Source organism: Chaetura pelagica, unplaced genomic scaffold (genome assembly GCF_000747805.2).
Source record: "Chaetura pelagica isolate M959 unplaced genomic scaffold, ChaPel_1.0 scaffold123, whole genome shotgun sequence".
In the NCBI taxonomy this organism is placed as follows: domain Eukaryota; kingdom Metazoa; phylum Chordata; class Aves; order Apodiformes; family Apodidae; genus Chaetura; species Chaetura pelagica.
In genome coordinates this window covers 10,993,842-11,011,148 of record NW_009953295.1, presented here as the reverse complement: position 1 = coordinate 11,011,148, position 17,307 = coordinate 10,993,842, and the positions used below count along the sequence as shown (strand labels likewise).

At 38.5% G+C, this 17,307-nt stretch overlaps 1 protein-coding gene across 1 annotated transcript in view; it reads left to right on the top strand.

The window, feature by feature from the left end:
- The window catches only part of PCCA (propionyl CoA carboxylase, alpha polypeptide), a 321,407-nt gene that overhangs the window by 178,684 nt on the left and 125,416 nt on the right, over positions 1-17,307 (top strand). Inside the window, exons 17-18 of the mRNA XM_009997976.1 lie at positions 2,886-2,996; positions 10,755-10,857. Coding sequence (XP_009996278.1) covers positions 2,886-2,996; positions 10,755-10,857 — 214 coding nt within the window. The remainder of the gene's footprint in view (positions 1-2,885; positions 2,997-10,754; positions 10,858-17,307) is intronic.

The following is a 17,307-nucleotide window of genomic DNA, read 5'->3' as shown; positions in this document are numbered from 1 at the left end:
CAGGAATGCAAAAAAACCTCCTTCGACAGCTACACAGTTTGCAGTCTCTGTACTGCTAGTGGTTTTGCCTTGGTGAAATTTCAATAGGGGAAAAAATCCAAAAAGCTTAATTTACCATTGAGAGACCCGAATTTACAGTGAATTCTTATTAAGGTTATTATAAACTGGATCTATTAGGAAAAAAAGTGTAAATAATTTCAGATTCATGTCACCACTATTAATCATAATAACTTGTAAGCAAACACACAGAAGGTTGAAAATCTTGTGCTTTACAAGAGATATGGATGTTCATAGAAATCTTTGCTAGATAAACCAGCTTGTGATGTGCTGTGCATTTTATGCTTAATCGTCTGCACCTAATACCAAAGTTCATGTGGCTTGGAAAATGCAATGTGATTTGGAGTTGCCTGTCCCTCAAACACTGAGAGGAAAGAATTTGAATGACTTCGTATTTCCTGAAGGGAGAGAATATGTGCACGACACAGCTGAGGTTGGGTAACCTCTTTGCTATAGCAGCTTCTTCATTTATCTCTACTTGGAATGAACACAGCAGCTGCAGCCAAAGCTGAGGGTTTATGCTCCTGAACTGCATGTCTGTTTCAGCTTCTTTTGAAAAACATCTATATTTATGGGGCAGTGTTATTCTGTTAGTCAGATTGGAATTGAACTGCAGTGGCTCTTCAAATTTTCTATCACAATGTCTTTCCAAAACTAAGAACAGAGTTGAGATAAAGATGGAGTTTTAATCTTACCTGCAGAATCTTAAACTTTCCTTTTCAGAGATGACCTGTGTGCTTCTCCCAAAAGAGAATGTATCTTCTCTTTGAAAATTGTTTGGATTGTAGTAAGCAGAAGATAATTGAAATTATCTGAGGTTTTTTATCTCAGGGATTTTTCTGCACCTCTTTTCCTTTCCCACCTCCTGTAACAGTTTCTTTGTGTTTAATATTGCAGTGAATTTACTTTTAATGACCATCATATTCAGTGCTAAACTGCAAGTCCTTCTGGAAAAGTGCAGTTTAGCATTAAGTTACTAACTTAGTCACACAGTGCTATTAAATTCAAAGAAAAATAAAGTTTGGAGGATTTCAGAAAGTCATCTTGTCCCACTATGTGAACTAAGGTTTAACAACTATATCTGGATCCTGGCAGCTGTTTCTTTAACCTGCTTTTAAACCTTTTTTTTTTTTTACTCCATAATCCTTCCCTAGGCAATCTTTTTTCACTGTTAACTATCCTGAGTCCATATCTTGTGCTGCCATCTACTTCTGATTGTATTTTTCAGCCTATGCTGGAAATGGCATATGATTTATTCCTGTCCTCTCTGAGAAAACAGATTAATCTTTTACTCATCTGTGAGGAGGGGGCAGAGGACTTACTGTTTTGTGTGCAACTACCATACTAACAATCACAGCATCCTGTAGATTGAATTTGCTAGAAGTTATCTGTCTTTGTTGACACAAAAAGCAATGGAAAAGAAGGGATTGAAAAATTAAAAAAAAAAAAAAAAAGAGAGAAGAGACAGAGGTGCAATAAAGGGAGATGAAGAAATTGAGAAAAAAAGAAAAAATACAATAGTCAAAGAAATTAAAGGACAAAGGTGTCTGTAAGTGCTCTATGAAAAGTGATTTTTTAATTAAATAATTTTTTTTTTGTGGACTATATGTGTAGCAGGGTCATGGAATGGTGATAAAGGCGGAACAGGGCGTTCAATAAAAGTATTGGCCAGGCAAGGTTGGGTAAAGGTATATATGGAGCAAGCAGCAGACATCTTTGTGTTGTAAGTTCAACAAGAGTCTCTTATGTCTTACAAATGATAAAAATATTAGTAAATTTTATGTGATAAACCTTCTTACTGTCTTTTATTCCTGTCCTCTCTGAGAAAACAGATTAATCTTTTACTCATCTGTGAGGAGGGGGCAGAGGACTTACTGTTTTGTGTGCAACTACCATACTAACAATCACAGCATCCTGTAGATTGAATTTGCTAGAAGTTATCTGTCTTTGTTGACACAAAAAGCAATGGAAAAGAAGGGATTGAAAAATTAAAAAAAAAAAAAAAAAGAGAGAAGAGACAGAGGTGCAATAAAGGGAGATGAAGAAATTGAGAAAAAAAGAAAAAATACAATAGTCAAAGAAATTAAAGGACAAAGGTGTCTGTAAGTGCTCTATGAAAAGTGATTTTTTAATTAAATAATTTTTTTTTGTGGACTATATGTGTAGCAGGGTCATGGAATGGTGATAAAGGCGGAACAGGGCGTTCAATAAAAGTATTGGCCAGGCAAGGTTGGGTAAAGGTATATATGGAGCAAGCAGCAGACATCTTTGTGTTGTAAGTTCAACAAGAGTCTCTTATGTCTTACAAATGATAAAAATATTAGTAAATTTTATGTGATAAACCTTCTTACTGTCTTTTGTTACTGTGATTGGGGTGTTACATGGTGCATATCTTCTACAGGAGCATGTGTATACAAGGTGGTAGGGCGACAAGGTGGTCCAGGCTTCACTAGAATGGAGCTGGTACTTAGGGTCATGACTAAACTGTCGTTTCAAGGACATGGCTCTGACCTTGCCTGTACCTGCTAGGAGTGAACCAAAAGTCTCTTGGTTGTGCTTGCTGTCATGGACTTAACTAGGTATTTGAATTAGGCTTGGTGAGGTGAAAATTTAGGTATTTTCCTGGTTAATTAAACTGAATGTTTAAGGAGGGTATCTTGAGGCAGGAGTGGAACAAAGCTACTAAATCTGTATTGACTACATCAGTATTATGGTCTCTAAGTTGTGAACACGTATTTATTCTACAAAAAATCTTTTTCCAAGTGTTTTCCTGCTGTAATTTGTGATCAATAAATTTACCTGATTTTGTATTGATGCTTTGTTTACAGGTGTGGCTCACAATATTTCTTTACTGCGAGAAGTGATCATTCACCCACGCTTTGTTCAAGGGGACATCAGCACTAAATTCCTTCCTGAAGTTTATCCTGATGGTTTTAAAGGTTTGTGCCTTTTGGGAATATTTCTTTTTGCTTGAGAGATTTTGTTTTGGATTATTTCTCTTTATTCAATGTTGCTTCCCCTGTGAGTTTGTGCAGCATCTTTAGAATTGCCTTTTGGCACCCTTTGTATTCACTGTAACTGCCTGGAGGATCTGGCATTTTATCGGAGTATTTCAGTAAACTTAATACTCATTACACACAGTGATAGGGCATCACCTTGAAATGATGAACTCATACACTAGGTTAACATAAACACAAATGCAAACCTTTATTTACAATGTCCCAAACAACTCAGTTTGAAAAATGTATAACAGCAGTGGGCAGAGAGATAAGTAAACAGATAGGTTGGTTTCTTTTCACATGGATCAAATTTGAAAAGGTGGTCAATCCAGTCTACAATCCAATCTGCTGTGGTGCTTTGTTGACCGGTGTGGTCAGAGACTCAGTCTTTCCATAGAGGCCTCGCAGCTCAGCTAGCATTTATCAGGCAGAACATTTAGCTTATTAAAAAAAGAAAATAAAAAAATAGTCTTTATAGCTCATCATTCATGGCTTCTTTATGAATCCCATAGAGATTCCTTTCTCCCCCATTCATCATTAATCCAGTGTGGCAGAATCCTCATCCCCCTTTGGAGACAACACTGCCAGATTGGCAGTCACTGGACATGACTGGCACCATGCCAAATTCTAGTCTCATTAAGGAGCAGAACAGATTTTCTTACCTCAGGACTCTGTGTGAGTTTGGTGCAAAGAATATTCATCCACAGAACTACTTGATAGCATGATGTAATTGGTAGCTCTACGTGGTACAGTCCTACACCTGGGATTAGTGTATCCAGCTGGTTATCGGCTTCTGACTGCAACCAGAGCAAATAGGAGTTAGTCACCTTGGGTTGGCAGTAAGCTTGTGGTAGTTGAAGCTGAAATGTTCCTTTGTCTTCTTTGCTAAGTTGCACCTAACTAGTCTTCAGGTAACTGAGCTGGCATTCATCCAGCATAGACCTGAGGGTAGTCTGCTCTGCTCTGAAAGCTCAGTGCTGCTTATGAGATAGTCTCCCTCCCTTCCCTGACATTTTCATAGGAAATCCCATGTCCTGCCTCTTTGATGGTTCTGAGACTTTGCAGTCTTTTCACATTCAGCTTCCTAAACCACCAGAAACCTGCATTTTTTATTGATGCAAGTGTGGTAGGCAGATGACAGGTAAAAGCTCAGCAAGAGAAATAAAAGGAAATCAACTTACGCCATGTAACTCCCCTACTCATTCAACTAACATTTTAATGTAAGTATTCAGGGTAAACTTTGCTAGGAGGATCTGAAAATTAAGTAGCTTCATATATCTTAATACTGTTTCTAAAAGATGTGTAGCTGTAAAAAAACATATGGGATAATCTGAAAAATTAGAGTGTGTAGCCCAAGTGATTTTGGCAATATGTAGAAATATGTGCTGTTGTTTACAGTAGAAATCCATAGCAGAAGTGTTTTAAATTTGGAAAACTTAAGAAATAAAAAGTTTTCAATGTTGTATTAATGCTGGAGCACAATCCAGTGCATTTCTTCTGCAAATTAGACAATTGCCACTGTTGGGTCTTCATTGATGGCAAGTAACAAAGGTCAGCTGTGTTCTTTCTGGTGACTGCATGAAGTAATGGCCCATTCCTTTTCTGCATTTTTTTTCAAAGACAAATATTAACTTTAATCTTAGGAGTAAAATAAGAGATGCTTAGTTTTCCAGTCTCATTTTCAAGGTTTTCATTTTAAGTCCCATATTAGAAGGCTTTTACTATAAGTTAAGAAAAAATTGATTATTAGAAAAATCTTGGCAGCTTTTCCGTTAACCTGTGATGCCCACTTCAAATTACATCTAGAATGAGGATGTTCAGTGATTTTAATTATTGTGGTTTAACTCTTTTTTCTTCCCACCTTGAAATAACTATTCAGTAAAAAAAAACAATTTGTGTATTCCAAGTTGTTTTAAATATTGCTGTGCTGAAACTAAGCTTGCTCAGGGTGTGGTTAGTGTAGGAAAAGAGCTGCTGTCATACCCTTTTGTTGTCTGTATGTGGGATGGAAGGCTAGAATTCTGGCTGGCTAGTGGGTCAGCTGGGGAGGGGTATTGCTGTGAGCACACATGCATGTTTTGGGAGGAGTGCGGATCTGAGGGTGTGTGTAGCAACACAAATACATCTGTTTTAGAGTGGCCTCCAAGCATTTTGCTTGCAGAATAAAAGTTTTTGCCAAGCATGCAGGAGTAGCCCATATTATTAGATTGAGTATTATCAGATGAGCTGACATCTACAGCTTCCAGGAAGCTTGGGATGCCTCTGTACTTCCTAGCCTGGTTGGAGAGAAAGGGGAATATGCTGTCAGCTATCCCTACTTCTTAGGCACAGAAAAGATCTCTTTTCACATAGATCTAAAAAGAGTCCTTAACAAAGAACAAATTAAACTCAAGAATCCTTAGGTTACTACCCTATCCATTGGAACATTCTTTGTGGTTCAGTCTGTTTCACAGTAAAAGTTCCATCTTTTACTGGATCTCTGTTTGAATGCTGAGACTTTTTTTTTAATGGTCTACTCTTCCTGATTATCAAATGGCACCTCAAATGCTTCATCAGCCTCTTTGGGAGAGACATCCTATGCAAATGAGAAATGAGGCATTTTCCAAGAGGTTATCATAAAAGCCATGCTAAAACACAGGAAAAAAACAAAAAAGAATTCTTTACTTTCCTCTCTTCTATCATGTTTACCTCATTTGGGTGGAGGGGAAGTGCTGAAGTTATGAGGTACAATCATCTCTTGCAGTTGTGTATTGGTTCCATAGAGTGTTTTTGAGGTGAAAGCTTTTAGATATGTTGGCTTTGTTATAATTGTATGGGTTGAAGTGATTGATTACTCTGCTTTACTCAACGCTTATTAAACCACCCCTGGAATACATGTCCAGTTTTAACTCCCTCATGTATGTAAGAATGACTGCAATAAACCTCAGTAAGTCTAGCAAAGAGCCACCGGGGCTGTGGTGGGGTTGGAATAGAGGACCTATGAGCAGAGACCAGGAGAACCAGGCTTGTTTAGCCTGGAAACAAGAAAACGTAGGGTGGACCTAATGGCAGCCTTCTCATACCACTGAAGGGATTCCCAAGAAGACAGAGCAAGGCCCTTTAGAGAGGTACATACAAATTACAGATTTTCGAGTCTTGACTGCGCAAACCTCTGAGCAACCTGGGATGAATTTGATGTTGAGATTGCTAAGGATGGGGTGAGCACTCTGAATAAACTCCAGATCTCCCAAGGTCCCTTCAACCTTAGTCATTCTGTTCTGGATGAAGATGCTTTTTAGGTGATTTGGGACTGTAGATATGACTTATATATATAAGTCTGGAGACTTCTGTTATTAGTTGGAGGAGGTGATGCAACTTCCCCTGTCTTTGTTGCTGTTAGAAGGGAAAGGATGGTTGCTGTTAATTTGTGCTCTCCACATTGAAGTTTTTGTCCTCATTTTATGGAACTACTGGATTATAAGAGTTGGCTTAACATATGGCTTACTTGACTTTTTTCTTTCTGACCATTGAAGCCCAGAAAAGTTTCTTGGTCTGCCACTAATCCCGTTATAATTCAAAGTTAAAAAGGTTTCCTTTTTGTATGTGGTAGTATCCATCTTATAAGCAGTCACAAACTGAGAGACATCTTTACTAATTCTGAGTGGTTTGAGATTGCTTGTGCAGACAACATTATCTGTCTCTTACCCTGACCATCTGTGTGGAGCAAAGCTCCACTGGACTTCACAAGAAATTAAAACCTCTAATTACATGCAATTTTGTTTCCTGCCTCAGCCTATTTGGTATACGTGCCATCCGTAATGATCAACTTCAAAATCCATTTGGGAAAAACTCAAGCCAAAACAGAACATAGGAATGATATCAACATTGCCTGCATTGGTGTGGATCTGAATTATGCATTGTGCTTTCTATCTTACTCATTTGAATTTTTATTCTTCCCAAACAGAAAACAGTAACTTTTCAAGTATTAAGTAACAGACCTATGCACATAACCAGGGCTTGTTTGTTCTGTTTTGTTTTATTTTCCCTGTAATTGATAGTAGTAAAACACATTTCTAGGACAAAATGCAAATGAGACTGTTATGGGAAAAATGACCTTTTATGTAATTTAATTTGAAGTCAGTTATGTAAAGTAATTGCATGAACCTTTTTGACTCAGCTTGGGGGATGCTGGGATAATATTGATTTAAGCAATCATAACATCAGGGAAAGGAGAGAGAAATAGTTTTTCTTTGTCTTACTTCCGACCAGGGTTCTGTCATTTAGTAGTAATAGATGCGTGCAGTCTAGTTTTAGATAATATGAACGACATGCTTCTACTCCTTCAGTTGTGACTTAATTTTATAGCCATTAAGCTTGTTTTATATTCACCTTATATAATTTTCAGTGATGACTGTGAGAATGGAGAAGTATAACCCAGGTTGAACAGATTTGGGAGCTGATTTACGTTTTATGGTGGAGATGAAATCTCTTTGTAGCCCAGGAGTCTGCAGTGGTGAGAGCAGGAAAGGACAGTGACAGAACTTCCCATGTTGAAAGCTGGGAAACCTGTGATACTTACCCATTTCACTCCTTGTGAAGGGAGCAATTGGACAAATTCCCCAGAGGTAGCTTTGTTACTTTTCAGATCAACCTTCTGCACAGTGAACATGAGAGGCTGCATTGTTTTATCTTTATTGATGGTGAATATTAACTTATATCTGAAGACATCCACTTAAAATCCAGAGGGGTAACTTGTAAGGTAAAAGAAGACCTGAAATGAAACAAAGGTATCACTCGCTATCCAGCACATCTGTGTATTTTCAAATATAGTAATGTAATCGAAAGTTTAACTTAAAAACTGCTTAAAATTATGCTGAGCATAGCAGTAGAGGGAGAGCAGAAGGCAAGGGAGATGGGGCTAGAGTTCAGAGAACTGAGGCAGTCTGTCTTGTATAATGAAGGTAATTGCCATCCTTAGGAAGCAGCCTTTAATCAAGCATTTGAGGTATGCCTCCAAAGTTATGCTGAGGAGATTTTGTGGTAGGACTGTATCTTTGTTGCCAAAGAGGCAAAGACCAAAACCTAATTTTGGTATGTTCTTGTTAACAGTTTATTATATTATCTCTGAAACTTAGGAAAATTAATGCAAACTGCTCATGTTGAATCCTACAGTCATTAATGGTTTTCTTCGTGCCATTCGTGTGCCACAACTAGTGCAAATAGCAACAAATAGAGAAAGAGGATAAACTTTTTCATGTTTGCCATAATGAAGAGGTGAGTGTGACTCTTGATCAGTTGTTAACCTGTTTCAAATTACTGACACTTGTTCACTGTTTGGAGTTTGATTTTTATTGAAGATACAGGAGGAAATAGTTTTTGCAGTACATCAAGTGCAAAAGCAGTAATCGATTTCTTAGCAAGATATAGGTCATGCAATAAAACCTTCAAACCAGGATCTTTCTACTTTCACCTTGTTTCTTAATATGACTTGATAGTACCAGTGTGTGTTGGAGCAGGTGGGAACATACAGTTCTGGTCACATGGACTTGTCATGGGTGTTAGGTGGAGTGGCTGAAAAGCAAAGGCTTTAGGATGGATTTCCTGATGTACCTTTAGCTGAGACATCTAAACAAGTCGCCCATTTTAGATATAGCGTTTTGGAAAAATTATCTCAGAGCTTCTTTACTGTGTGTAAACAACTGGAAAATTGGCACATTTCAGAGCTGGTTAGTTGATGTTATTGCATTCTAGTATTATATAAGGCTTATATGTACACACCTATATGTGTTTGTATATATATACAAATAGTACAAAAGTTCAGCATTTTTTTTACTTTTGCTGTCAGTCTTTCTAGTAACTAGCAAAGGAAAGATCAAGTTTGTTTCTCAAGTGAGTTCCTCAGCCTTTCAACATTTGCATTTCTGCATACGTTTATTGAAGAGAAGACAGTTTCCATTTCAAGACAGATAAAAAATAATAAACACTGAGTAAAGGAAGTTGCAGTAATCTTGAGCTAGAATATGTTAATGTGGACTCTATTAAAAACAAATTGATGCAGATTTGCTGGCTTTTGTTATTTTTAAATTTACATTTTTTGGCCTGTGACAGCTCCTTTGTACTGTTAGCTGGAACTGTAATGAGTGTTTCCTTCACCATGGCATGATTGCACTGCTGAGGTGGGCTCTAAGCAGCCTCTACCTATCCATATTTAATGGGCCCTGTGGAAGGATGGGTTCTATGCACAAGACATTCTGTTTTGAAATGGTGCATTTGTTACCATGATGTCTGCCTCGAGGCTCATGTTATTCTTATTTGATGCTGTTTAAAATTGTCACTTGCTAGTGACCATTATCAGGGAATATGAGTTACCATTACATGCAGTAGTGCTGAAGTGGGAGAATGGACACATAGAAGGAACTGTATAGCTGTTTTAGTGCTGCAGGACTGGAGGTAAACGTATGCTGCTGGACAGAGTTGCTTACAGGGAGATAGAGCCCTCTGAACTCCTTCCCCACCTCTTCCTCCATCCCTTCATGTGAGTCTGTACTTGCTGTGGATGGGGGAATTTGCTGTGATAAGTACACCTGAAGGTCTGCTGAGGCAGAGGGCAGCTGCATGAAGCACTTCTTGAGAGCTTTGTGGTAACTGCATTCAGCTAAATCTTTCCGTCTTACCTTTATCTTTTTAAAAAAACTTTATTGCCTTTTCCTCTTATCTGGCTTTTGAAACCCCCTTGCTTTCATCTGTGCCAAATCTCTCTCCCAAGGATGAAGTTTGCCTCTTTTTCTCCTTGAAAATTCAGCTTTGCACTTCTTGTCCTCTTCTGTGTCAACTTCAGCTTCCTGCCACTGCCTTACGGACTGACTACTTTACTTGTCCTTTTGTTCCCTCTCACACGGTTTTGACTGTTCAACTTCTCTGGTGACACCAGTCTTGGCCACCCAAATCTGAGTTGTGCAATTTCTGATGTAAAGATTTTGACTGGCAAAGTTCTGTCACTGTGCTGTCTTTTAGCCTGCTGAATGGACAATTGAATATTGAATTCACTTTCTGGAACAAGACCAGGTTGGGAGAAAAGCTGCTTCCAATTGCCCTGGTTTCCACCTTTTCAAGTACACCTTTATTAGCTTGCCTGTCTTCAGATTGTAGGCTACTTTGAGCCATTTTCTGCTTATGAAGTGCCAAACATGGCTCCAATATTCTCAAACTAATGATTACACAAAGGGTGCTAAATGGCCCAGGGTTGACAAGCAGTTTTATCCATGTTTATTTCTGGCGTTTATATTGTGTTACCCCTTTTTGCCTGGAAGATTTGTAGCCTTTGCAAGGTAAAGTATTGAGAAAGAATGCTCTCTGTATTTTGAGTAGGTTCTAATGTACAGATGGATTCCATACCAGCATGAGGCACAATATGTCAGCCAGTGACATTTCAGTAACGGAAACAAGATGCTGCAGCATCATTCAGTTTTTTTCTTTCAGTTGTCAGATTGTTTTTAACAGAGATACCAGTGTTAGCAGTCAGACTGACCTGTGTGAAAACATGCAATTTCAACTCTGAAACTCAGAGCGTCTGCTGTGCTGAGCCTTATCTTAATTTAGGGCAAAAAATGTAGGTTTCGTTAATGAGGACTGAGCAGTGTCTTCACTGGTGTTTGTTACTTTTTGTGTCTGTGTTGGTCTCTGGTATCTAATTTTTTTTAACTGCTTTTTGAAAACTAGGACACAAGTTGACAGATCTTGAAAGAAGAGAACTACTGGCAACAGCAGCGTCTTTGTATGTGGCTGAACAACTGAGATCACAGCGATTTCTTGGGACTCCAAGGTAAGTTCATTTCTAGGAACTCAGATGTGCTGATGCATTTTATTAATGGCATCTTCTCATACACGGGAGAGACTGGTGAGAAACTGCATGGTTTCTTATTATAGTCTGTTTTTTTCTAAATTCAAATGAGCTGCGGCTTACATTTCCCTGCTCACACAAGTCATACATGATTATTTTTATTCTACATGTTAGCAAACTAATAGGCACAAAAATGTGTTACAAGCCAGTACAGTAATTAACGCACATCAGGAGTTTCATTAATGCAAAATGTTGCTGCATTAGTTACTAACCACAAATTGAGCATCACAAATTTCCCATGTGCCCATTTGAAGTGATCTAAGCAATTTGGGTTAATATGAATATTCAGCTACAGAGCTTTAAAATATGGTGGATTAATGAGTAATTTCCTAGCTTGGTGAAGAACCTTAATAGTTTAGGATCTAATTCTAAAAACATTTTCTGACTGGTAAATGTTGGGAGAGTCACCATCTTGCATTAAAGTATGTCTTTGGGTGATTTTGTTCCCCAGTCCCTCATTCTTTTACCTAGTAGCCTAGGTAGTACTGTTAATAGGCCAGCCATTGCATTACCTTGTTTCAAAATACTAATTAAATTATTTTTGGCATTTTGGAGCAGTATGCTTTTTTCCTCTAAGTTCTTTCTAACTTTCATTGTCCTCTAGCCCATTATTGCAAATGTCTTGAAACCCTTGTTTAAAACAATTGATTTTGTGAAGCTTGCTTGGGTAGTTTGTGTTTGCTACGGCTGGTTACAGTGAATCCTAACTTGAGCATGACTCTTCTTGCTTCCCATTCTTTAATGTAGTTGTGTGTGTGTTTGTGTGAGAGAGAGGGAAGTTGGAATGTGGGGTAGACATTATTCACATTCCATGCCAGTGGTTTGACAGTGTATTCTATTACTGATTTTACAGTGGTCAGGAATAAATCAAATGTGTTTTCAAGAAGTCTTTATTTTTATTTGTACCCACAAAGATAAATAGTACCATATGGTGTTAGGGAAAAAAAAAAGAAAAAAAAGAAAAAAAGAAAGAGACACTTCAAGCAACCATAATGGTTTTGTAATATATAGCATATGTAGGGCTAGGTCATTGCTTGCCTTATGCACCTATAGGGGAAAGTAAAGCATCTTTTTATTTCCTTCCACAAGTTACATCCTCCATAGCAAATGGCATAAGGAGAACAACAGATACTCTTAAGGCCACTGTTCCCTAAATAAAAGATGAATGAGGGAAAATGAGGAGGAGCCTTGGTTGTAGTTTTTATTGGCCAGCATAGGAGGTTAAGTAGTCTGGTACTGCTATAGACAGTAATAGATGACTTTGTACATAGAGTCAGGATACGAATTATTAATTTAAGTAGTGATTCTTAAACTGCTGTTGCATTCCCTGTTCTGATTTCTCTGGCCTGTAAAATGTTCTTACTTGCTAACAAGAAAAGAAAAATTGTAATTGCTGAAGAATCTTGATGTTTTCTTTCTATTGCAAGTATTTTCTTTCAGTACTAGGTATCTCTGCATCTTAATAAAAAAGACATACACAACTATTTTAACTGAGATGTGAAATATGTAAACAGAGTATTGCATTGAGCAGATTGGTGTGGTCATTCATCTCTTTTTGTGCTGCATCAGGGAAACAAATATGCTCCTGCTTCAAAAAAGAAATAGCTTATTTTTTGAGTCCTTCAAAGGTAACTCCCTCCATTCCAGCATGAGCAGAGAAGGGAGCAGAATCTGACCACATGAAGTAAGATTAGATTAAGGTCTGATTTTTCAGGTTTTAAATGGTGGAGCTAACATACCTTTCCAGTGCAGGGAAGATAATTTTCTCTTGTTCTGGTGGGATGTACTTACATTCAGCTCAGCTTTCAAAGGATGATCTTTTCCGTCTGTTGTGACATATGCAGCTCTGAAATGAATCCCTCAGAAGGTGAACCTTAAAATTTTCTCAAAGTGGCATCTGAGTGTGGTTCTCAGGTCATGGTTTCAAACCACATACATTGTTAAATTGACTTGTCTTAGTGACAGTAGAGCTGCGGCCAAATAAAAACAAGGTTAATGCAAAAAGCTCACTGGTATATAACTTCTGAAGAAATCCGAACCTGAATATGATAACCCTTCCCCCAAACCATGCAGCTCCTTCAGAGGAAAAGTCAAAGTAACGAAAGGCAGAATGAGGTCAAAGGATCATGCTATGTCCTGCACCATGTTCTTCACTCCATAGAACAGCTAGTGGACTCCCTCTAGAGGGGACTGAGGACTGTGGAGCATGCAAGTTACTGCAGTCCCATCAAGAATCCCTCGCAGCATCTTCTTAACTTACCCAGACTGCATCTGACGTGTTTTTGAAGGTATTCTATGCCATGGGTACTTTTTAGGGAGTAAGATTGTGGCCATGGAAAGCACATCTTTATTGGTATGGCTGCAATCTGTTTGAAAAATACTAGTAAATAAGAAGTGCAGTGAAGGAACCTGTGCTACTGGCAACAAGTCAAAAAGACCAGTTGTAATCTTGGATGCAGTTCACTGTGGCAGAACTGGGTGTTTGGAGCCTGAGTGAATTTTAAGTCCATGTTGGAGTATGTAACTGAATTAGACAGACTGCATGTTCCAGAGTTGATCCATAACATTCTCCTAATGGTTTGGAAAACTACAGTGCCATGTTGATGATCATCTTCAAAATTTCAGCTCTCTGGCACTATTTATGTCGACAGCATATTTTATTTTATTTTTTCTTTTGCATTTCAGCCCTGAAAAGCAATTGAGGAGTTTTTGTGTGAGGAATTACACTGAAAAATATTAGTTTGCAATCATGCATTATTTCTTCTAAACCTATCACAGCTGCCAAATAGACCTTTTTTTTTTCTTTTTTTTTTTTTTTTTTTTCAACACTGGAGAGTTCCTTTCTTTAATAGACTGTAAGACTTAAGTGTTGTCCAGACATTGCTGTGAAAATAAAATCTAGCAGATAAATAGACTGCAGTTGGGGTTAAGCATTGTCAAGCATTGTCTTAAGAGGGCTTTTTATTATTAATTATTGGGTAGGCCTTGTGTCAAGCAAAATGAATGCCAACTGCACTGATACAGGCAGATGATTAAGAACTAAACTGGTATTAAGGTCACTGGCTGAATTAGAGAATGAGATGGATTAATGTTTGCACAATATTGACGTGTATGCCAGATGCTAACAGTTGTGGTCTTTGTTTTTCTGTTGAAATTGAGAAGAAATGTAGAATTTTCGACGACAATAAATTTTTTTTTTTTTTTTTTTTTTTTTTCCCCCCACCCCCCCCCCCCCCCCCCCAACTGAAGTCACATGCTTATCTTTGGTTTTGGTTTGTTTTCTTTTCCCTTTTGGGAGCCATATGTATAATGTGCATTCTTTTCACAACTGCAGGGGCATTTCGAGTTCCCTTTCTTCCCCCCGTGATTTATTCAGCCAAGCTCAGGATTGTTATTTTAGCCAGATAGATAGAGGGAAAGAACTGTCCTTGAAAGTCTTCACAGAAGCTCCACTCTTCACTAGGCAGTGCTATTGAGACTCTGATCAGATGAAATGGAGCTGAGCCAGACTGAGGAATTGCTGTCCCTGCCTGCTCCTCCCTTGGTCTGTGTCTTTTCCCGCCTTCTCCTCCATATCTACAGGCGTTATTTTTCGTGTAGTCGCTTCCCACTCTGATTCTGCTGAAATGACCCGCGTTAGCCTAGAAACAATTGACATGCTTCTGATGATTCTGACAGAATCAGAAGTGCTCATGGTGTGAAATTACTCTGCAAGAGCCAGAAGGGTGGGAACGTGAGGCGAGGGTGAAGGGATGAGCTCGCAAAAGGGGTGCGGTGGTGGGTCTTAGCACTGTGCCACAGATCAGACTAGCAGCAGCCTCGTGAGACAAATGCTGATGATGTTTGCAGAGATGGGACTGGAAAAAACCTATTTTGCCATGACTGGTTCATCAGTGGAAAGGTTCCTGGAATGCACTCTGATGATAGGCGGGCTATTGCCGCGTTAGGATCAAACGCTCAACCTTCTTCAGCTAGTTTCAATTACAAGTGACCCCTGTAGTGGGATTCTTTGTTGCAGAAGTTTCTGTGGCGTTGAGGTTAATGCAGGCCACAAGCTGACCGCCATTTTGCCTTTCCTGTGTTAAAATATATTATTATTTGGGTGGAGCACTCACAGGTGAATTTCCACTGTTTGCATTGCTGTGTGCCCCTGGCCTCACCAACAGTCTCCTAGGGATTAATTTGCCAACCTTTAGCTAGAACAGCTGCTGGAGGCCTGTGCATGTTCAGAGTTGCAGGAATATAGACATTTATTTTTGTTATGCAATCTGATATTTAGAGCATTTTCCATTGTTTTTTAAATTAACTGGTTGCTATTTAACCAGTTTTCTCAGGAAAAGGGTTGTGGTGTGTGTGGGGGGCTTTTTTGTGTTTGTTTTGTTTGGGGTTTTTTTAAATAAAAAAGCTAATTAGCTAATGAAAATGCCTGGTATTTAGTAAGCCATATACCAATGTGAATATTTCACCATGATATCCAGCTAATAGGGGCATGTGTTTCCTACAGGAAAGAGCCATGAATGATTGATGATCATTTAATTGTTCAGCTTTTAGTTATTTTACCTAGGACTTTTCCTACTTACTCCATAGCCCAGTTTATTGTGAAACTGGTGCCACCCACAGCTGCTGAACAGATTTACAGCATCTAGTAAAATCCCAAGGTCTTCTAGACAGACCTCTATCTTGTTTCAAGTGGAAACATATTTTGGCTGAAGTCAATCCAGCTTATTTTACGCCTGTTTGATGTAGCTAGCCTTTGAGACCAAAAATGATGTTGTACAGTTTAAACTTTGCATTTTGGCTTCAGACTTGTTTTCATTAGTGGGTTGGGAGGGCAATAGGAGAGTGACTCTCCAGGTGTGGCTACCTCATGCCATCTCATGGGTCTACTAATGTGATGTTTATACTGCTAAACCCAATTGCCTACAGCACTTCCTATGTGTTGCTTGTGTTGGCTGCTAAGTGTATTTTCCTAATTTTTCTATGGGTTCTACTCTTTCATCATTTATGACTTGGAAAAAAACAGTGAGGCTGCATGCCCATATTACCAAATTACCTGATGCTACATACAAAAAGATGGTAACACACTGGAAAATGTTTTATATTGCTAGCAAAAACCCCTCCAGTTTCCTCTTGCTCGTGTGTTTTTAATATAGAGGACTGGGATTAGGGAGTCCTGAGTAAAAACACCAACCTGTTCTTGTGGGACCTTAGAGAAGTCAGTTGGATTGGGCCTCAATTTCCAAAAAAAAGACAAAATGGCCTTAATATTTTATTACATGATTGAGGTTTTGAAAATATTTATTTATCAACACGTGTACAGTATTTTGAGACCTAAAATGGATGATACTTTCTAAGCATAAAACAATACTTTCACAGGAAGGGCAAGTGTATAAAATTACAGAGAAAATACAAGCAAGTTTTTGTCAGGTTCTGAAACAGCTGGGCTGAATTTTTTATGCTTTAAAATTCTGAAAACCCAGGAGTCCAGTGCAGTGGGCATGACACAACTGGTGAACTACAAGAACAGAACACATATATTTAGCTTTTTATTTAAGGAGTTATTGTGGGTGTGTGTGTCTAGGTTGATTTGATACAGATACATTGACATAAATCCTCAGGTACACTTAGTGAAGATAGTCTGGATGCCTGCCTTGCTTTGCTGTTGTATGATTAGGGCAGTGAGGGACGTGCTCAGAGAGCAGTGGAGCCCTACACCTCTTGGTCATGCTTGCTTTCGCATAGACTACACCTATTACACTGCTGGAGTCTGGGATGGAGCCAGCTCTTTGCCAGCCTAGGGCTTCCCCATATGGAAGGATGGTCAGCTGCCCAATAAGAGAGCTTTCTGGTGCTCCTTCACTGCTGGAGAGGCACAAAATAAGGTTATGTTACATTAATTTTAAGAAGGAGGAAAATTATGTCAGGAAAATTCACTGGAGTCATCCAAACAGGATGCTTGGAAAAAGGGAGAGTTCTTACTTGCAGCATGGTCACAGGCAGCACTGAATTGTATCAATTGCATGATGTGATTTTTATATCTCATTCCCCCAACCCCCAACTGAAATAAAAACATGAACAGTTATTGCAAGTACAGCAAAATATTTATAGTATGCATTGCCCTACAAATACCCTCTAGTGTGATAAAAAGATAAAACACTTTGTTTATATTTGGTAAGGATGACTTAAGTCCAGCCCATTTGTGGTTTTCTTAGTTCCCTTGCTTTGGAGTTATGCAGTCATCCTTAGCTCATGAAAATAACACTGTCTTATCCTTACTGTTCTGGTCCCCTGGTCAACAAGTCAAGCATTATTTTCAAGATTTACTGTTATGCCTCTTAAAGTCCTTGATAAGTTTATGTAAATACTGCAGAT